The 22,077-nt window shown below is 41.8% G+C and overlaps 1 protein-coding gene across 2 annotated transcripts in view; it reads right to left on the bottom strand.

Moving 5' to 3' along the window:
- Lin7a (lin-7 cell polarity scaffold A) overlaps positions 1–14,450 on the bottom strand; it is a 155,552-nt gene extending 141,102 nt beyond the window's left edge. Inside the window, 1 exon segment of one of the 2 annotated variants that reach the window (NM_001408921.1) lies at positions 14,351–14,450. In NM_001408921.1, the coding sequence (NP_001395850.1) occupies positions 14,351–14,432 (82 nt within the window). In that variant the 5' untranslated portion in view covers positions 14,433–14,450. 2 annotated transcript variants of the gene reach the window in all.
- Between the last annotated feature and the right edge of the window lie 7,627 nt (positions 14,451–22,077).

The following is a 22,077-nucleotide window of genomic DNA, read 5'->3' as shown; positions in this document are numbered from 1 at the left end:
CTCAGGACCTATTACCCTTTTGAGAACCTGTCAAAACTTCAAAGCATGAAGTTTTGTCTGTGCAATAAAGATGACTGAGAGGTCGTGTAAAAGGCCACAGTCACTATCTCTTGTTTCATTGCCACAGCCTGGAAAACAGACACATGACATTGCTGCTATATCCCGATAATTCTCTTGGAAGATCCTTTCTCACCCCAAGAACAAACACTGTAAACACTGAGCGCAGCCATGTATCAACCATCGCCGGCCATTTTCAAGTCGGTGCATTACAATTTTAAAATACACAATTTAAATCAATCTCCTCTATAGGTGTAATAAATATATTTTCATAAGCACAGATAGAAATCTCTGTTCTCTTTTTCTCTTGGTTGCTCTATGCTTGCCTGTGATTCTCTGACCTGTCTTCCCTTTGAAGCTTTTGCAAGCGCTGCTGCTTCTATTTTCCCTTACAAGTTCATGTTCCTCAGTGCACGTTACGGACCTCTGAACTTGCTCTTGACAATGTAGCACAGCCGTTAAACCCAGGGGTTAAGAATCAATCCACCAGTGCTAAAATTCTTTTTGGGCTGCAATTTCCAACTCTTCAAGATAACAATTGCACTGAAATATTTCAGTAACTATGTAAAGAGCTAAGAACAATACCTGGCATGCAATCGGTGATTCTGTGTACCAGCTATGGCTATTATGACTCAAAGCCTGTCCTTAAATGTTATCTGCCAAGTGCCTCTTCTCCCTGGACTGCTAGACTGAACTCCTTTGCCTTGGAAACTGGCAGATTGGAGGCCTCCTTCTGCTTTGTCCTGAATGACTAAGTGAAGGAAAAAAGAACCAAAGAAATGTAAGACCATGTGAAGTAGGTGTCATTGCTTTAGATAAAAGGACATAAAAGATGCAGAACTTAAGCACTGTTCCAAGCCCCAGTGCACAGCATGCAACAGCTGTAGGCCAAATGCATACCTATCTAAGTCTGAAGACTCTGCTTTTCTTTTATTGCACTGGGAAGGTAAGCATGACCCTAAAAGGCAGAGGTGGGGACTAGCCCTCGATAATGAGCACTTCCTGTCGGGAGGAGGTTTGAGCTCATCTATGTGTACACCTGTTGTGTATGTCTTCTCAGCTGACCTTTCCTGCAACTTAATGAGATGGAAATTCATTTTTGTCAGTTTTACAGAGGGGAAAAAAAGGGGGGATCTCAACAAAAACAGACCAAGGATACAGAGTGCTCCAGTGTTCTTTCTACTGCTGTGATAAACACCAGGACTCAAAAGCAACTTGGGGAGGTAAGGATTTATTTCATGTTATAGCTGTTGAGGTTTGGTGTGTTGCTATGTATTGTAATGCTAAGTGTGGACCGTTTGTGGGCAAGGTCTGTTTGTTCCAGAGACCAGTGAGTCTGCAGGTAGCCCCAAGAGAAACTATGTGACCCTGCCCCCAGGTTATATCTGATTGGTGAATAAAAATGCCTACACTTTATAGTTGAGCAGAATTGAGGTAGGCCGACCTGGGTGAGTTCTTGGGACAGAGAATACCAAGAAGAGGAAGAGGAGAAGAGGAAGAGAGGAAAAAGACATCATGGGTTAGGAATTAAGAAAGCATGGCCCTGAAGGCAGAGATCTACCATCTATGCTATTAAAACCCATTTCCTATCAGTAATCTAGGTTTCATCTGGGCTACTCTAATTGGCCAGCCCTTAGGGCAATGCTTTCTTGACTCCTAACTCATGGCATCTTTATCCTCTGTCCCCATTCTTTCCCTCCTCATGGTCTCCCGGGAGTACCAGGCCCTGTTTTCCTCAATTCTGGCCAGCTATAGGATGTAGGCATTTTTATTCACCAATCAGAAATAACTTGGGACCAAGGTCTCATAGTGTCTGTCACTTAGGTCTACCTGTCAACTTGGACTCTCTCGGGTTCTCTGGGGTAACCAGGCCTTGGGGGCTCTCACTTGGCATTACACTTCATAGCAAGTGACCAAACCTCAACATACAGCTTACAGTTCATTCATTAAAGGAAGGAACCTGGAGGCAGGAACTGAGGCAGAGACCATGGAGGAACACTGCTGCTGACTTGCTCTTCATGGATTGCTCACTTTTATTTCTAATGATACAATTCTGATCATGTACCTAGGATCACTGTCTGTAAGTGGTCTGAACCTTCCCACACCAATTGTCCATTAAGAAAATGCCCCAAGACAGGTCCACAGCCCAATCTAGAAGACAATTCCTCAACTAAGATATCCTGTTGTCAGGCAACTCTGGCTTGTGCCACGTTAACAAAACCTAAACAACATTCAGAGATGGAAAACATAGTGAGGTGAAGGAATGTGGCTACTACTGGAAAGGGAGACACTGAACTGGGATCCAGTCATCTGAATCTATCCCTCCCTCATTGACCTACCACTTTTGCTTCTGAGTAGCATACTATGCTTTCAAGCGAAACAGTTCTAAAATAAGGGAAGCGAGAATCACTCTTTTGCTTTACTTCTCAACTACCTAGTACATTTCTTTGTTATTTTTTTTATATCCGTGTATGGTTAACTTCTATAAAGAAAAACACCACTGAGCACACACTCAAGGCAATTATTGAATAATTAAGTCTGTCATGAAAAGTAAAGTAGGTTTGTTTATCATCTTTTCCCTGTGCACAAACACAATGCTCAATAATCTTAGAAGAGACCAATTCTAAGTTTGAAGGACACAAAGATGAGAATATTTCTCTTTAATAAGAATCTACTGCATCTCCTCATTTTCTTGTTTGTACAACCTCGAAACTATGCAGGCCAAAGCAATAATTCATTCAGCAAATATTAGGGAACTTATATTTGAATTACTATGATACCACAAAGCATATGATGGGAATATTAGAAACTTATGTGTATAGTACTCGTATGGTGAAATGGAAGGCAGAGAAAAGACTCCTCAGAAACATGTGGGCCAAGTAGCCTAGAATGTGGATGAGTGAAAACAGCAGCCAGAACAGAAGGAGACTGTCTCCAGCTAGGCAGGAGGAAGAAGGCAGAGATTGACACCCAAGCTTGTCTTCTGTTCTCCATACCTGCACCATGGCAATGTGTACTCAACTACATGTTGAGTACTACACATTCAACTACATGTTGAGTACTACTACACATTCGCCATACACACAAAAATGTATGTTCAGAGTGATAGCTATGTACAACAATAATTTCAACCACCTTTTATAAGTGGCTTTATAGACTTATCAAAATCACTGATGACCTGTCAAGAAATGAACAACTTAGGGAACATGTATGTACACACCAAGTTGCATATTCAGAAAACACTTTGAATTCCTAAGCATTTCCAACAACGTCCTGCAACTTTCGAATCCCTAACCTAAGTGTGGTTTCAGCCTCTTCATGTAACATGATAAAGGAAGCATTCTCTATCCTAACTCTGTGCATTGGAACCATATTACATGCGGGGGCTCAGGGAAGAAATGATGACGGCTGTTGAGTTGTTACTAAGTGTCAGACCTGGTCTGAGTATTTTATACATATTAGGATATGAAAATCAACAAATCTACATCGCTGGTCTTATATTAGCTTTACAATTTGCACTTTACGGATTAGAAAACTGAAACTCAAAACAGTTAAGACACTTCTGTTGGTGTTGTAGAAAGCAGAAAAACCCTCCATTAAACTTAGGCAGGACATCTCTGACCAGCATGGTTTTAAGCATCGTGTTGCTTCCTAAGCCAGTAGTACTCTTGAAAGGATGGAGAAAACAAGTCATGGGAGGAAAATAGTATTGCACTGCCCATTTACAGTCTCCAGGGCATTGGCTATCTGTCACTCCTTGCATCCTTAAAGCAGGTATTGCTACCGACCGTTCTACATCCTTTCTGATCTAGTCTCCTTTTTACTGTGCCTGACTTCTCCTTTTCCTTGGGTTTTCTCATCGAAATGATAATCTTTGCACTCCCTTATTCCTCTTTGAATAGTGCTTGCTTCTGCTCAGATGTCACGTCCTTATATAGCCTTCCAGAACTCACGTGTAAGTGGCTTTCGCTCCCGTTTCCCTATGTCCTGTTCTCTGTATGCATTGGTCTAGGAAGTCCCACTGTTTTCTCACCTATTTAAATCTTTTGTCTTTCTACCCTAACTGCAGAGCGTGCACATCATTGGCAGAGACCTTGCCTGTCTTTCTATCTTCTCTAATCCCTATTCTCAAATACGTCACACAGTGGGCAGTCAAAATGTATCATCTTTTATTCCTGCCTTTTTTATTGTGTGTTGTAATTGTATTTTATCTTTCCTTGACTTTGTAAAACTTGTTGTTTGAATGCGAGATTACTATTTTAAGTACTATTTGCATATGTGAGCACTGATTTGTGGCATTAATGATTATCTCTGGAAAATTCAATTATGCCTTCTAATAGCTTTCCATTGACAATCAAACACTCTGAAAACAGGCCAACAGCTCAGTGTTCACATATATATATATATATATATATATATATATACATACATATATATATATGTATGTATATATATGTATATATATATTTGCTTACATTTATTTATCTTATAACATTGGTTCCCCCCTCATATTGTTCTAGAGCTCAAATATACTGTTTCATCCTGAGCATTTAAATACAGCATTCAACATTGTATCTGATAGCTAATCTGTATCCTGTTGAAGAAAAACTCGTCTAAGGTCACTAAAAGCTGTGTGTGTGTGTGTTGAAATCACATATTAAGCTTAGATTTTTATCACACGTGTAAAGCATTGGAGTAAAATAGTTTCTAACATTGAAGCACCCTACTTTCTGGGAAGTCTGTGGTTCAAAGCTGGGTGATAACTTCCTCCCACGTGAGGATCAAGATATTTCCCTCGTGTTTCCTCTAGTTAACACAATGATGGGGTGGGGGTGGCTTTGAATCAGGCCTTGAGAATTCTAGATACTATACTGTCTACACGGCAAAGTGTTAGGTCTGTTGTTGAGCTGGGATAGTTTTCATTGTGCTTTAAAACATCGCTTATCTCAGGAATCACCAAGTTTGAAAATTTTTAGTATTTGCAAAACAGTTCCCCGTAGATGACGGAGTATTAGTGTTTTATTACAGTGTTGGTATGTGTTTTACCTTTAATTTTTAAGAAATTGATTTTTGATATTTTGATGATTTAATCACAGCTTGTTTTGGCTTTATTAAATAAAAGGATCAATGTTTTCTAAATCAACCACCCTTAAATAAGATTGTCCCAGTCATATACCAGTGCCATCAATATGAATCTAATCACATGCTAACTTGATTCCAGGTAATGAACGAGAGCTACATGTTCTTCTCCATTGAATTTTATCTGTTTCATTGTAACCTGCCGTTTTAGCTAGGTACAATCTTAGAATCCTGATATTGTTGGCACGACTATTTCTTATTTTCCCAAGCTGTATGTCACCAATAAATTTTATTAAACTATAATTCATGGCACTCAGACCGAATCTGAGTAACGATGCTGGGGACTTGAGAAGCCTTCATTCACAGAACGGCATTCAACTAGTAGAAGCCCACTTCACATTGCTCCCTGTTTTCATCGAGACCTCTTCCACAGCTAATAGCATCCTGAGTGTGGAACAAAGCTGTGCTGTGCTTATGAAATTCAACCTACCCATTCTCCCGACCCATGTACCTGCTACAGAACTCCCACTTTCTTTTCTAATGATCAATGTTTTATTATTTTCATGAGATCATTTATGTTCTGCTAGGAGACAGCATCAAATAGTTCAGTCTGTCATTCCTTAAAACATATACATTTTCTCAAAACCAGGCTCCCTGTTCAATCTAATCTGTTGTCTAATTCTCCTCGAGCGTCACTTTCAGTAGTCCCACGGCCACACCGTCCAGTATTCCATTGCCATTCGACAGACTCAGCTATCGAGTGATGCTCACTTCTTCCCCCTTTTAACCTGGAAGTTTAAAATCTAATGAACATTCTGTGACTTCCATTAATCTACCCTTTTTTGGTAATGGCAATTCTTTGCTAGAAGACCTTATGGAGGATTAATGTTACTATGACAACACTGAGCAAGTAAACAAAAAGAGCAAAACCAGGTGGACCTGAAATAGCGCCAGTGTTTCTAGACGTGCTGATTAGTTTAAACCAGGAGCTCTGTGCTTTCTGTGCAACACAGACAGATGTCTGAGCACAACTTCAAAAGAAAATTCAGTCCCAAGTTGCTTTTAAGTGGTTTTGGGTATATTTGCTTCCACTAGGCAAGTCTTCAAGTACAGAGAGCACATTACTTAGCAAAACTCAATCTCAAAAACTTCTTGCTACCATTGATTTGGGGTAACGAATTGGCGGGATCATTATGACTTTTGAAGAGAGTACTTTCAGAATGCATCTACCCTGACCTGTTTATCATGTTCTATCGTCCATTAATTGGTAATTATGAAAAATGAAAACGCGAAGTAGCTTATTTATGTGTACTGGGCCAGGGCATGAGATTCTGCAGCCCCTCAGGACACTATGAAGCTGGAGAGATGCTCAGTGGTTAAGACTGCTCTTCCAGAGAACCCGAGTTCAATTCCTAGCACCCTGGTCACAACTCTCTAACTCAAGTTCCAGAGGATCTGGCACTCTTGCAAGGTACAACACTAAAGGATGTCCCACTCCACACACACACACACACACACACACACACACACACACACACACACACATTCAGGTGCACACTCACACACACAAATTAATCTTTAAAAAAATAAAAATTATTAACACTTCATGGTCTGATTATAGGACTAAATATTTGGTTAAGCCACCAATTAAAACAGTAGGATCCATGCAGGAAGAGAACTGTGACTCTGAACAGCAGTGACTCTCATTATTTCTGGTCATGTGGTGGGATTCAGGTAGACACAGATAGAGAGAGAGAGACAGACACACACATTAACAAAGTGACAAGTTAAGGTAGCCATTGCTTGTGAATTATTTCTGTTTGTATTACCCAATAAATATTTTTTAGGCCCAACTACATAGCTAGGATCTTACAGTAAACCTTAAAAATGTACCATCCAAACAAAAACATCAATATCATGAATGGTGGGACCTCGTCAAAGTAGACATTCAACAAAAATAGTTTGCAAAATGTTTGTTGGTGACTCCAGAAAATAATTCCTTAAAGTGAGCAAACACGTAATATTTATGAGCTAAAGTGTATCAGGCTGCAGCTGTTGGTGAAGCCTTAGGATAAGATATAACATTTCCACCCCCTGGTCTTTTTGTCTTTCTGTTGAGATAATCAAGCATGTACCTTTGAAACAGTGGTTAAAATTATAGTCCTGATTTCTTTGCCATGAAGATCCTTCCGAATAGAAACAAAAACTGAAAACTGAGGTTCGGGAGAAGGAGTGGACCTCTCTGGACTGTGAGCAAAAACAGTTTTCAGATAAATACAGATTTCATATACACTAGTGAATGCAGTTTGATTAGAAAAGCTATAGGCTGCCCAGAGCTTGAATTGGAAGATATATAAAGTAACATGCTGTGTGTGCCTTGGAAAAGGAGAAGGAAAGAGAACGTGTTCATGTATCACAACTGCTATGAAGATTGTAGGATCCTCACTGACATCCAATTTTGTCCTCCCGACCCCTCCCCACCATAATATTGAGATCCATAATATAAAAGAGTTCTTGGTTCCCCAGTGGAAACTTTAAAGGACAAAAGTTTGATCCGTTAAAATGAGGAAACACACTTAAGACTAGTTTAATCAATAATTTAAATTATGACTGAGAGAAGCCAAGAAATAACGATTTCCATTTGTGTCTTTGCAACGTATCCAAATTGAAGTCGAGTCACAGAGAAGGTAGACAATGGCGGCTACAAGACTTTACCCTGTGTATGTACTAAGATAGACGGTCAGCTGTTGATCGTGTCACCAAACACCAAAGAATTTTAAATTGTGTAATTTCAATCAGATCCTAGAAATGTATTTAAAATATTCGTTTTATTTTTTAATTATGCCCATATGTATGTTTTGTGTGTGTGTGTGTGGGGGGGGATCTGTTCACACGAGCAAGTGCTGGCTAAAGCCAGAGGCGTTGGGTCATTCAGAGCTGTTCAGCAGGTATAATGAGGGAACAAAAGTGGGTACAGGGGACCAAATTTGGTTCCTGGCTTCAGTACGTACTCTAACTGCAGAGTTATCTCTCTGACTCCATAGAAAAAAGTTATTCATTCTTTTCCACAATAGGTTTTTGTATTCTAACATCATAGGTCATAGTTTTTTGTTTTGTTTTGTTTTTTAAAGCAATTTGGTTTCAATTTAATGGGGGGAAGTTAATAAGCAAGGGTGAAAATCTAAAGAAATCTAAAGGTTTTTTTTTTTCATATTTTCCTGTCTGACCTTGAAACTGTACTTGAAGGGGAGTTGGATCGACGGTACCCTCAGGAAGTCCCCAGAAGGACTCAGTGTTTAATACAGCAAAGCATTTCTGTTTCCTCTAAGGATGACGGGATTAAGTATGAGAAGCTGCACTCTGTTACCCCGAGCTTAGCTGAAGGTCACCCCTAGTTTTGGAGATTAGAATCTGGGCAAACCAGTCTCTGGAAATTGGAAGAGGGTGTGAGAACATTTTAAAGCTTTGGGAAGATAAATTTCACTCTCCTCTCATCCGAATCTTCCTTTGGCTCAAGGGTAAATTCTAGCTACAGCTGTCCATCCTGATAACTATCCATCCCACAGTCAGACCACCTGGGTTCAAGATGGAGACAAATGTGCAGCTCTATGAAAATTACAGTGCATAGTGTGCCTTTGAAAAGGATCATAGATGATATATTAGCCTGGCAATAAACCTGCTCTAAGGCAGATCTGTAGATTTTCTTGGTCCGTACAACCAGATTTTTAATCTAAGCTATATCCTTAAGGTATAATCAGTTCTTTGGTTGTCTTAAACTTTTTGACTGTTTGCCTATCAGTGTATTAAGCAGATGATAACCAAGTAGTAAGCATGGAGCTGCAGTTATACACACTTGCTGCCCTATGATTGCTTTTCCTCAGGATTGTATTAATAGATGAAGACCAACTGTCGATTTTCCTTTCTCAGTGAGCCTTCCTTGAGCTCCATTAACCAAGCAGCTCTCGCCTGCCTAGTCTCTTCTCTGATCATTTGCTTCCGAGCCTTGCACAGTCTCCTATAGTCTAACATCATTGTTATGAGTCACATTATCTGGCCCCTGGCCACCATCTTCAGATATCTCTCTTCCAAGGCTCCTCTTTCGCTTGCTTTTCAACAGTGGCTACTGTGATGTGCCGGGAGACTGGCAATTCTTCATCCTGAGCCTTTTTACCCCCCAAATACCAATAATTTGTTTCCTCCCTTTATTTGGTGCTCCTCTCAAATGTCACAACCACAAGGGGCCTTTCATTGGCTAATATATCTACAACAGTCATTCTTTGAGTTTCGTTCCAGCGGCCTCATTCTCGTGCACTGTATCTCTCCCATAAGCAGGTGAACACCACTAGATTTTACCCATGCTGCTCTATTTGCTCACTGGCTCTATCACAGTGCTTAGAGCAGTGTTTGGAATGAGTTTGACACTTAATAGTTTTTCGTCAATCAGTCGGTTACCATTTGTCTTCCCTAGTAGATGCTTCAGATTCATAGAAATAGGAAGCCTTTCTTCTTGTGTTTCTGTAGCTCAGTGGTTCTCAACTTTCCTAATGCTGTGGCCCTTCAGTACAATTCCTCATGCTTTGGTGACCTCCTCCAATCATACAACTATTTTTATTGTTACTTCATAACCACCACTGTCATTTTGCTGCTGTTATGACTCATAATGCAAGTAATCTGATATGCAACCCCTGTGAAAGGGTTGTTTGGGTCACAACCCACAGGTTGAAAATTGGTGGCATAGCATTTAGTAGGCAACAGGTTGGTTATAAATGTATATTGAATGAATGGATGGATGACTTGCTTGTATGCCGAAACAAACAAATAAACAACAATGACGACAACAAACTTTTCCTAGTGGCTCTTTCTTGTGACAGAAATTAGAATTGTCATTTGTCCAGCTTCTCAATATGCACTGGTCCCAAAATAAAGTGTGACGTATATTGGGGTCTCAGTAAGTAAATGAAAATCAAGAAACAGTAAACGGGAGTCTACTCTGTCCATAGCTACCCTGAGGTCTGCAATGCTGGCAGGTCCAACGTCACAATGGCAGTTAGAAAACGGTTTGGGGCTATGCACAGAGAAGTGAAAGCCCCAGGTCACCCTCTTTATTCCTTTGGGCCATCCTGAATCTTAAAGTCTTGTTTCCCGGACAGAAAACTGAGATGGGTATAGCTTCTTCTAAAAGTCTTATTTTCAGTGATCAATCTCATTTGAATTGGAGGTAAATAAGTCTTAATTTCAACCCTGTAGCTTTGACTTATTTCCTTAAAAGACTTGAGCTAACCCAATCACAGAAAGACACACATGGTATGCACTCATTGATAAGTGGCTATTAGCCCAAATGCTTGAATTACCCTAGATGCCTAGAACAAATGAAACTCAAGACGGATGATCAAAATGTGAATGCTTCACTCCTTCTTTAAAAGGGGAACAAGAATACCCTTGGCAGGGAATAGAGAGGCAAAGATTAAAACAGAGACTGAAGGAACACCTTCAGAGCCTGCCCCACATGTGGCCCATACATATACAGCCACCCAATTAGACAAGATGGATGAAGCAGAGAAGTGCAGGCCGACAGGAGCCGGATGTAGATCGCTCCTGAGAGACACAGCCAGAATACAGCAAATACAGAGGCAAATGCTAGCAGCAAATAGGACCCCCGTTGAAGGAATCAGAGAAAGAACTGGAAGAGCTTGAAGGGGCTCGAGACCCCTTATGAACAACAATGCCAAGCAACCAGAGCTTCCAGGGACTAAGCCACTACCTAAAGACTATACATGGACTGACCCTGGACTCTGACCTCATAGGTAGCAATGAATATCCTAGTAAGAGCACCAGTGGAAGGGGAAGCCCTGGGTCCTGCTAAGACTGAACCCCCAGTGAACTAGACTATGGGGGGAGGGCGGCAATGGGGGGAGGGTTGGGAGGGGAACACCCATAAGGAAGGGGAGGGGGGAGGGAAATGTTTGCCCGGAAACCGGGAAAGGAAATAACACTCGAAATGTATATAAGAAATACTCAAGTTAATAAAAAAATTCTTTTAATTAAAAAAAAAAGACTTGGGCATTAGGAATTTGGATCTGATCACTGTGAGCTGTGCAGTTTTAGCAGTCTGACACTCAGGTATTCCAAGGTAGGTCTCATCGTTTGCCTGCCTACTAGAGATCTTGGGTCACTCCAAGCTTCTGGAGTTCCATTTGATTTACTCTATGGCATACATATGGAATTTTTTCCTACTCCTATTATTACTGTGCTGGTCATATTGACCCCACTCCAGGTGTCATACTGTCCCAATGGACTCTACTTCCTTGATTCCAAAGGACACCCACCGAGAATCAAATCTCCCACGTAGAGGTAGCTTAGCTCTGAAAATACCTATGAATGTTCCTCTGTAAATGAAACTACTAGAAAAGAACCATGCATCTTAACCATAGCTCTTCTGATTTGGTAAGATGCACTGGTAGTGCCTGACATAGTCCCGTTTCCTTCTTCCCTCTTGCCCAGTAGATACAATCCTACTTATTGCCTGGTGGCACATGCCTTTAATGCCAGCATTTAGGAGGCAAAAGCAAGCAGATCTCTGAGTTCGAGGCCAGCCTGGTCTACAAGGCAAGTTCCAGGACTGCCAGGACTACATAGAGAAACCCAGTCTTGAGAAACAAAAGGCCCAGCATTGGGAAGCAGCTGAGGCTGGTAGACATCCACCAAGTGAATGTGGGAATGGGTCGTTACCACTGCCTCATGTGCCCTTTTCTATCATCCTCGATGGCTCTGCAATGCCAGAACTCCATGGATTGCACTCCACTCTCATATGCAATCTGTCTAATTAACAGTTCTTGACTTACTCCAGGCTTTATTTCACTATCACTAATCTACATTAACTTTCTATTCCATCACAAGTCAGGGACGATGAGGAATTCAAAGATGGATTAAGAAATAACTTCAAGGAGCTTTACCATTTTGGGGAGACAAACTAAAGAAGGGTTATAAGGGCCTTGATGGAGCCCAAAGCCTTTGTATATATAATGTGGGCTGCCACCACCCCAGCCAATGTATCAAATGGCACTCTGGGAACTTGGAGTGACCCAAAATCTCCAGTAGGTGGCCAAATGGTGAGACCTAAGTTGGGATAACTGAATTACAGACTAACACTGCACAGCGTCACAATTAGCTTACCCAAATCCCCAATGCCCAACACACCAGGACAAAGTTTAGAATCCTGTATTTCATCAACCTAATAAAATTACTTAGTTAATCATATTAAGTTACTATCACAGTGAAGTAAAGGGAAGATAACTTTACCGTCTTCTTACAACCCAAGCAGTTAAAGCCAGTGATTCAATAATTCAGATGTTCACATAAGTAACCAAGCTTTGCTTCCTGAGTTACTTACTCTACAGATCTAATCACAGAAGGACAGGTACCATCTGACTATAAACATGAACACACTTTAAATCTTGGTCTTCTCTGGACAACTACTGGGGCGCCCAAGGGCTAAGATAAACTTCCCCAAAGTGGACTAGTTATACTACTAATAGTAGTGCTGGGATGTAAATTTTCTTGGGTTTGTGGTCTTCTTGGAGTGTTTGCTTCTAACATAGAACTTGGGAAGTTTAATATAGTTAAACTTGGGATGTTTAATGACTGTAATTCAGTAATGGGACAATAGAAGAGCTCATCACATTAAAACAGAAATACTTGGGAAACCCATCGTTTTTAATAGCCTGCCATCTGCTTGGCTCTTACCAGCAATGGATTTATCCTGCTTAGTGCAGATGATATTGGGACTAAAATCATAGATTACACGGCGGACTTCTGAGCTCTTTGCTGTTATTAATTTGCAAGCTTGTAAACGAACATTTCCCAACATAAAAATCAATTATTGTTCAACTCTTACCCTAAGTAAGGTTGCTATGGGCACCGCATAATATCCGTTCTGGCACCAACAGATTGAGTTAAAGTCACCAGAGATCTCTCCAAATTAAGAACCTGAAACACAGTTTACCAGCTTTGCCACTGTGCTCGCAGTAGGATGCTCTTTTTGCCTTGCTGGGCCCTCTAGTTTAATCCTCCAGAAAGAGAAATTTTAGAGGGACAAGGACTAAATCATTTTCTTCTGAGCACAGCATTTTCAAATGGCTGCACCGGGTCCTAAGCCCCGCCGCTGCGGACCCAGAGCTAGAGGTGCCCTCTCTCTGCAGAGCTGGGACTCTGGCGCCCTAGTAACTGGACCCGGTGAGGCAGAAAGGAAACTCCCATTTACAGCCAGGTACTACTCCGGTGCGCTAGGCAGGGCCGGATCCTAGAGGAGAAACCGGTAACCAGGTTTGTGAAGGTTTGAGCAAACGCTGTTTCCCATTCAACCAAAGAGTAGGACGCACAGGTCACAGGCTAGAAGTTAAACAGTTACCCAGCCTGCGCTTTGTCTCCGCGCCTTCTGCAGCCCAGGCACTGAGGTGCACTTGGCTGGTGAAGAACAAGGTTTGCTGGAGCAGGAAACAGGAGTTGCTATCGCCCTGAAACTGCAGGGTGAGGGAGTACCGCGACCCGAGCCGCAGCTCCGGACCGCATGCCGGAGCCAAGCCGGCTGGGCTCTTGGATGCGATGTCCCCGAGCCGGCGAAGGTTGCCCCCGCTCTGCTCTGCCCTTTCGCCCGAGGGCAGGGCCCTGGCTCGGCAGCCCGGAGGCTTTGCACCCAGCTACCCATCCAAGCGCCCTGCCGCCTTGGGGCGATCTCCCTGTCACCGCAGCTGCACAGACCCCTCGTTTCCAGCGCAGGGACAAACTTCCTCCCTCCGGGTCCCCGCGCCGGCAGTTGGCAGTTGGCTTCCCCACTGGTCCCTTAGCAGCGTTAGCTGGAAGGGCTTTCTGTGCCCATCTCCAACCTCCAGTCACTAGCGCTCAGCGGTCCCTGCTCATCCTCTCCAACAAAGCCGGGGCTCGGAGGCGACCCGGAGAGGGACTGAGACTGGCAGCTGAAGCATCGAGCTCTGGCAAGCACCCACGCCCCGGCGAGCGCAGCAAGAAGGGGCGGCAGGGACCAGGCGAGGAGAGAGGGGAAGAAAGTGTCCTGTTCTGGGCGCGAAACCCTCCTGGGTTGATCCTCCTCCCCCAGCTGCCCCTGCCCGAGCGCATCCTGCCTTCCCTGTGGGACTGGGCAGAATGGAAGGCGAAACCGTGCGGACTGTGTGGCCTGACGGACCAGCCGCTCCCTTACCTCTGTCCAGAGTAAGCGGCTGGACCACTGTCAATGTCGCCATGTCTGCCGTGGGAGCTGAAGTGACGCTCGGCTTCAGCATCAGCAACCGCTTGTAGTGAGAAAAAGAGGAGGAGATTGGGGGCGGGGGTGGAGAGGGAAGACGGAAAGGAGGGGGAGGAGGGGGAGGCAGGAAGGTGGTGATGGAGGAGAAGAAAGCTTGGGTGGGTTGGTAGCCAGATGGAGATTCAACTGTTCCGCCGCGGCGAATCTTCAGTGCCGCGCCAAGCAGGGCAGGTATCCGCGAGCGCCTGCATGGCCAGGAGCTGAGAAAGGAACGCTCAGCCCTAGAACTTTGCTCGCCCACCTATCGGGAGCCCTGGCTGGGTGTAGCAGGTTTGCTGTCTTTCAACTTTCCACCCAAGCTTAGTGGTCAGAATGCACTCGAACACAGAGGAAGAGGACACGGAAGCGGGAGAGACAGTAGAGAGAGGTGGGGACAGAATTCTTTTCAGATTAAGAACATTTTCAACCTCCCTTTCCACATCCCTTTCCAGGGGAAACGCCACTAGTTATGGGAGATGTGGCTATATATCACTGTAGTTGCTGTTAATTTCTGTTGAAGCTTTTTGTTTAGAAGGTCCCCTCCCAACAGTACAAGGGTACCGGAGGGCCAGGGTTCTGTAAGTCAGTGTTTATTTAGAAGCTGGGTTTATTGCCTAGGAAAATAACTTGCCTTTACAAGCAAACTTCCTTAAAAGGTTTTAAAATAAAAAATGAAAACAACAGTTTCTGTCAGTGAATGATATTTAACTGGGACCCTCTCGTGCTAATCTAGAAGAAACGTGCATTCAGAGCTGTTATGTATTGATTAATTAGCAGGGATGGGAGGAGTTGAGTCACGGATGTTTGGTACCATTTACTACATCTTAACCTGGGGATTCTTTTTTTTTCTGCACCCTCTGAATTACAGGTAGATAACGTTAAAGGCCTGGTTTCAGAACCAGTCGATCATGTTTCAGTTCCCGAAGACTTAGATACTGTGAGCCCTTTATCCCAACTTCCATGAAATTTTCCCCAAGCCTCATTTCCTTATCAAATCATGAAGAAGCATGGAGAAGCCTCCTCTAGGCATAACAGAGATGAGGGAGCACAGGGCTGGGATAAGGATGCTGCCCTTCCCTGTGACTATGACCAATGCTATGTTCTGTTAATGATACCCAGAGGGGAAGGGAAGGAAGCAGATATTCAGCAGTAATTGAAAAGTCAAAGATGATTGGCCATCTAGCTATCCAACAGATCCTTAGAGACACACTGAACGTAGTATTTCTTATACTTATCTTTAACAGTTTTAGGTTTAAGAACTTTGATCATGAAAGTCAACTTTCCGTCACTCATATTATCTGACAAACTCTCAGTCCCTTGTAGATCCCCAGTTTTTACATCTGTCAATCACTTCACAGCTTCATTCAGTTGGAACGTGATCATGTAATAGGAGGAAACTGATCCTAATTTGCAAGGTCTGGGCTATTTCTAAGCTTTTGATGGAAAAGAATATACTCCAAGATCATAAACATACAAGTAACATATGGACTGGGTGGCATACATTTATATATTTAGAAATATATATAATATATTTTATATATGAATGCATATATATATATATATATATTTGCAAAACACTGAGAGAAATAGAGACCATAATGAGATAAAGGGAGCATCGATACATGGAGAGTAGAGGTAGGAAACAGGGAAATTATGTAATTATACTTTAAAAATTAAGGAGAATAAAATGAAAGCATCTCTTTCATGCTGCAGAGATGGCACAAAGTCTAAGATCACATATTGCTCTTATAGAGGACTCAAGTCCAGTCCCCAGTGTGTCCATTGATGGTTCACAGCTCTGTCCTAACTCCAGCTCCAAGGGTCTCTGACCTCTGGCCTCCTCAGCCACTGGCACTCTATGAGCAAAACCACACAGACACATCATTAATGGTAAGATACATCTTTAAAAAAATGAATGATTTTTTAGTGTAGTAGACTATAAATTTATTAGCATAAGCTACCAATAATGTATTTATTATTGTATTATTGGCTATTTATTACCTACTTATTAGTTTAAGGACTAAGCTAGGGTCTAGTCAGGCAAAGGTTGACAAGATTTAACATCTTTCTTTCTACTTAGTTTTTGTTATGTGACAAATGGTGAATTCTGTGCAGGAAGTTCCCTAAGTGCCAAAGCATTGTGGGAGAAGGAATCTGTGACTCTTAAGTGATCATGAAAATACACATGCCCTAACGGGTGTAAGGGGAAGAAGAAATCCAACTGTCTGTTTTGATGGTAGAATGCATTTCGAGGTTTTGCACAAAATACCAAAGCTGATCCAGTAACTGAGGATGAAGAAAATACCAGTCCCTTGGCCATTAATGTAATTCCTTAAACAAAATTTTTGCTAAGGAATATGTGCATCTGGAACCTGATTCATCTGTCTAGAAGCCTTAATTGTGTCCATTTCCACGTAAACTTCAGGTTGTGCAATTCATGAGGGACGAACTTTTGGTTTATCTGTTTCCCAATGGCTCTCCGGCAGCAACATTGGGTAACATGTCTCTTACATTTTGAGGGCCTTGATTGAAAATTTACTCTGCCATGCTTCTTTTATGTTGTCTCCTTCCTTTTTCTTTCAAGAACTAGAAAAGGAAGTACCATTCTGGAGGTGCCCATCACTTATTCCTAGAATTGATAAATTCAGTACCGTTAGCATCTGTTTAAACACTTGTAGAAAATTATTAATGAGTCAGCATGCATAACCACTGGTTTTCATTAAAAACATTTGTAAACTAGCATTTATCTTTGTCTTTCTGAGACATGGGAGACATAGGGAAGAATTTCTTCTTGTGCTTGGATCTATGTGCCCATGTGCGGGTCTCATGCAGGATTGTGTGGTTACTGAAGTTCCGAACTTCAGTCGGTGTGCTTGACTTATTCACGAACTGTTTCTTTTCTATTTCTATTAGAGTTGTTGAAATATATGCAATTACATTTTAGTCTGAGCTGTTTGGTTACTGTACTGGCTGGTTTTGTGTGTCAACTTGACACAAGCTGGAGTCAACACAGGAAAAGAAGTCTCAGTTGTGGAAATGCTTTCATGAGACCCAGCTGTAAGACATTTTCTCAATTAGTGATCAAGGGGGAAGGACCCAGCCCTTTGTGGGTGGTGCAGTCCCTGGGTTGGTGGTCTTGGGTTCTATAAGAGAGCAAGCTGAGCAAGCTAGGGGAAGCAAGCCAGTAAGTAACATCCCTCCATGGCCTCTGCAGCAGCTCCTGCTTCCTGCCCTGCTTGAGGTCCAGTCCTGACTTCCTTTGGTGATGAACAGCAGTGTGGAAGTGTAAGCTGAATAAACCCTTTCCTCCCCAACTTGCTTCTTGGTCATGATGTTTATGCAGGAATAGGAACCCTGACTAAGACAGTTACCCAGTCACTATATTATTTCCTTAAAAGGTATATTAGTGGTTTAATTTACTGGTAACCACATTTTCAATAAAATTAGTTTAATTAATAAATGCCTTATTAATCACCTTGTATGTTCAAGGATCGGGAGTATATTTCATATTCTCCCAGTCTCTCCAGCCCAGGAAAATAGACATTTTTATTCCATTTTGGAGATAAGTAAACAAAGGCTCAGAGATACTGAACCACTTGCTTGGTAACATTAACACCCATCCCTAGGAGTGTCCATGCTTTCAGGAAAGAAAAGCTAGCGCTTCGCCTTATTGAATACTTAGTGTTTCAGACATTTATTTCACAGGCGTTATTCTCATACAGAGTCTCCCTGCATCCCCCACCACTAACCACTCTCACTTTCCTGGAGACAGAGTCAGAGGCAAGAACTTATGGAGGCAAACATTCTGTTTCCAATGTAAACCAATACAGCTAATAATAAAACAACTGTCTGCTTTGAAATATAAAATCTGTTCTTGCTAGAAATTTCATTCAAAGCTAGTTAAATCTTCTTCCCTTAATTGAATCTTTTTAAATTACATGGCAGAATCAAGAAAAGGTTTGCAAAAGGCATTAGCATACCAAGAAAATATGTTTAGCCAAGTTTTAAATGGAGTATAACAAGCACGGTTTCCTATGAGGAAAACAGCACCTTCTAACTCAAACTCCAGAAGCCTGACTGAAGAAGGAAAGGCCATCCAGAGCCTGCCCCACCTGTGGATCCAGCCCAAATACAGCCACTAAACCCAGACACTATTGCTGATGCCAAGACGTGTATGCTGACAGGAGCCTGATATAGGTGTCTCCTGAGAGGTTCTGCCAAAGCATGACAAATACAGAGGCGAATGCTTACAGCCAACCATTGAACTGAGGGCAGGGTCCCCATTGGAGGAGTTAGAGAAAGGATTGAAGGAGATGAAGAGGTTTGCAACCCCATAAGAACAACAATACCAACCAACCAGAGCTCCCAGGGACTAAACCAACATCCAAAGAGTACACATGGACAGACCCATGGCTCCAGCGGCATATGTAGCAGAGGATGGATGGCCTTGTAGGGCATTAAGCGTAGGAGAAACCCTTGGTCCTGCTAAGACTGGATCCCTCAATGTAGGAGAATGTCAGGGTAGGGAGTCGGGAAGGGGTGGGTGGATGGGTGGGAGAGCACCCTCATAAAAGAAGGGGTAGGGGATATGGGAAAGGGGATGACATTTGAAATGTAAATAAAAAGTATCCAATAAAAAAAGGATACATTGACAATGATTAAAAAAAGAAATTATTTTTGATTAAAGGTATCACAATAGCTTTGCTAACTCACGTGGCATTGTCAGAATGGCATTAAATTAAGAGGAGGAATCAACCTATACTTCAGTACGTAAATGTTTTAAACTCATCATTGGAAGACTATTTTTTTTTCTTACCTTGTTATGGTAACAAGTTGTTTGTTGCCTCAGAAGATTCTCTGTATTCTTACTGTATGCCAAACACTGCACTAGGCGCTCAAGATAATGAAGTATAAGAAGCAATACAGTAGGAAGTAAGTACTGTGTGGAGAGTGAAGAAGCTGGCAATTAAATTAGTTCTAGAATAATTTTAGGTTCACTAAGGACAGAGGTAAAAGATACAGTGTCTTAGAGAAAAAGCGAGTCAAGCCAGGGGAGCAGACAAATATATATTTGACTAAAATCAAGAGTTTGTCGTTAGACTATCAGAAAATAACAAGCCATGGAGAGTCAAGTAGTGAAAAAGCGACATAATTAACAGAATTCAAAATGACATCCTGTTCAAAAAATGAACCTTTTACTTCATGCCAATTACAAAACAAACTGCAAATAATAAAGAATGTTAAGGGGGAAATTGGGAGCATCCACGGTAAAACCTGCAAACAGCGGAATGAGGAGTTACTAATTCGGAGTTGGATATCAGAAAATTAAAGATGAAGTGAAAATATTAAAAGTCAATTCTCATTATTTTTAATTTACCTCAAACTAATAAAAGAGTTTTAAAGGAAGGGAATCTGAAATCCGAATAATTTTTCTTCAGTTGCGGGATCTCATCTGTATTTTCTCACATCACTTTCCTGTAAATTGTAAATATAATATTTTTACTGTGCTTTTTGTGTGGGAATGACATGATTCATAGCTATAAAGCCTTCCTGATTTGTGGGTGCCTTGTTTATGTCTATTTGGCTCACATAACGTGAAATGATTTGAAATTATTTTTGATTGTCGTCTTTAGTTGCGATTGGCGTAAAGTGAAAGGTTTATTTTGAGCAGGATGTCACTTTGAATTCACGGTTGAAGTCAGAGGTGATCTTTATATAAAGGAATTAAACTCAAAACTTTTAACTGCCTTTTGTTATTATGCACCCAAACCTCGGCTTTTCCTGAATTGACATTTATGTCTCTTCAGACAGCCCAGAGATAAAAGAGGCACAATAAAGCCCACATACAAGAAAATAACTGAATAAAGTTCATCTTTCCTCATTATTTCTCCATATTTCTCATTTCTCGGGTTCTCGAAGCATTTAACACTTTTTTTTTTATCACCATGAGCTTACATGTTTTAGTTAGCTCTGAGTAAAAGATTCCATTTGTTTGTTGTGCCAGACACTGAAGTTTGCTAACAGGGATACATGGGTGAGAGCTATGAACTCACTCCCTCTACCACTGACTTTCTAAGCCACAGCCCCAGGCAGCCCTCGATCATAGATTTTCCATTTAACCAATGTACCTTAACCACCTGCTGTGTCCCAAGCACTAATCTATAGCTTTGGCTTAGTTTGTAAGAAGAGAGAAGAGAGAAAACTAAAATATAAATAGAAACCACCAATAAGGTAGATACATTTAGATAGAGGTTTTCACAAACACCAGTTTCTGTAAGACCTCGTTTTGCATATTTTATCTGAGAAATATTTCCAGGTATGCCTCACTGATAATCTTACTCAAGACATGTTGACAGAAAACACTATATGGGAAAATTCCTCTTTTTTTTTTTAATCTGGAAAGACAATTATTATGCACTTATGATGTTGTTGGTGTTGGGGTTTGAATGAGAATGGCTCCCACGGGGTTGTATATTTGCATGCATAGCCCCCAGTTAGTGAACTGTTTGGAAAGATTAGATGGTGTGTCCTTGTTGGAGTAGGCTTGTCTTAGTTGGAAGAGATCTGTCCTTGTTGGAGCAAGTGTGTCACTGGGGGTGGTGGGCTTCGAGGTTTCAAAAGCCAAGCCAGGACTTGTGCTGCTCTTTCCGCCAGCCTGATCGCAATTGCATATGTAAAGCTCTCTGCTACTGCTCTGGCACCACACCTGCCAGTCACCAGGATGTCCCAGGAAGATAAGGAACTATTCCTCTGAAACTGTAAACAAATGAGTCTTTAAGTGCTACCTTTTGTTAAGAGTTGCCTTGGTCATGGTGTCTCCTCACAGCAATAGAAGAGTAACTAGGGCAGTCCACAGAAGGATCACATTGCACTGGATAGAACTGATTTATAAAACAAAAAAACACTTTTTAAACATGACCTTTGTTGTATTCCTTACTGTCCAGGACAATGGACTTGGGGTAAAGTTAGAAATAAAAACTCTCCATGCTATTTGTTGAGGGGTTTAATGAAATAATCAGAATGGGTTCAGAAGCATGGAATTGGTAAGTGATGTATTCCCAAGAAGAAATGATACTATAGATTTATGTTTTAATCTGTACCATGAACTGTTGTGGAAGTTCCCTTTCTTTCAGGGGAAACTAGGGATATTTTCTTTCTCGGATGTAGACAATAAGGTAACGTTTCACCTCTCTAGCCATGAAGAGACACACTTTCAGACTTTGATTAGGGACATCTGAGTAAGCTGGCAAGCTCTTCTAAAGGACTTCATGGAAAAGTAAGGTAGGCAGGGATGACACCAGTGAATTTTGTTATGCTGAGAATTTACCAATGGTGAATGCACTCATTCACCACCTTGATCATTGACGAGGACCCTGAACACCCAAGCTCTTGCTTTGGATGTAATCTTCATGCAATTGTCATTGCGTTTATTTGTGGGGTGCTTATGTGTAGGGGCGGGACATTCAAAAGGGCCAGGATGCAGGCCTGGAGCCCAGAGTAGTTCTCTCCTTTTACTGTATAGGTGCTGGGGATCGAACTCAGACCATCAGGTTTGCTCACAAACACATTACCTGACAAACTATCTCCTGGGCCCAGATTTTAGTGTAAAAGAGGATTCAAATAGCTTTCTCTTGAAAATGTGT

This window comes from Rattus norvegicus, chromosome 7 (genome assembly GCF_021556685.1).
Source record: "Rattus norvegicus strain SHRSP/BbbUtx chromosome 7, alternate assembly SHRSP_T2T, whole genome shotgun sequence".
Taxonomy (NCBI): domain Eukaryota; kingdom Metazoa; phylum Chordata; class Mammalia; order Rodentia; family Muridae; genus Rattus; species Rattus norvegicus.
The sequence above is the reverse complement of the archived record's forward strand: the minus strand, read 5'-3'. Positions and strand labels throughout refer to the sequence as shown.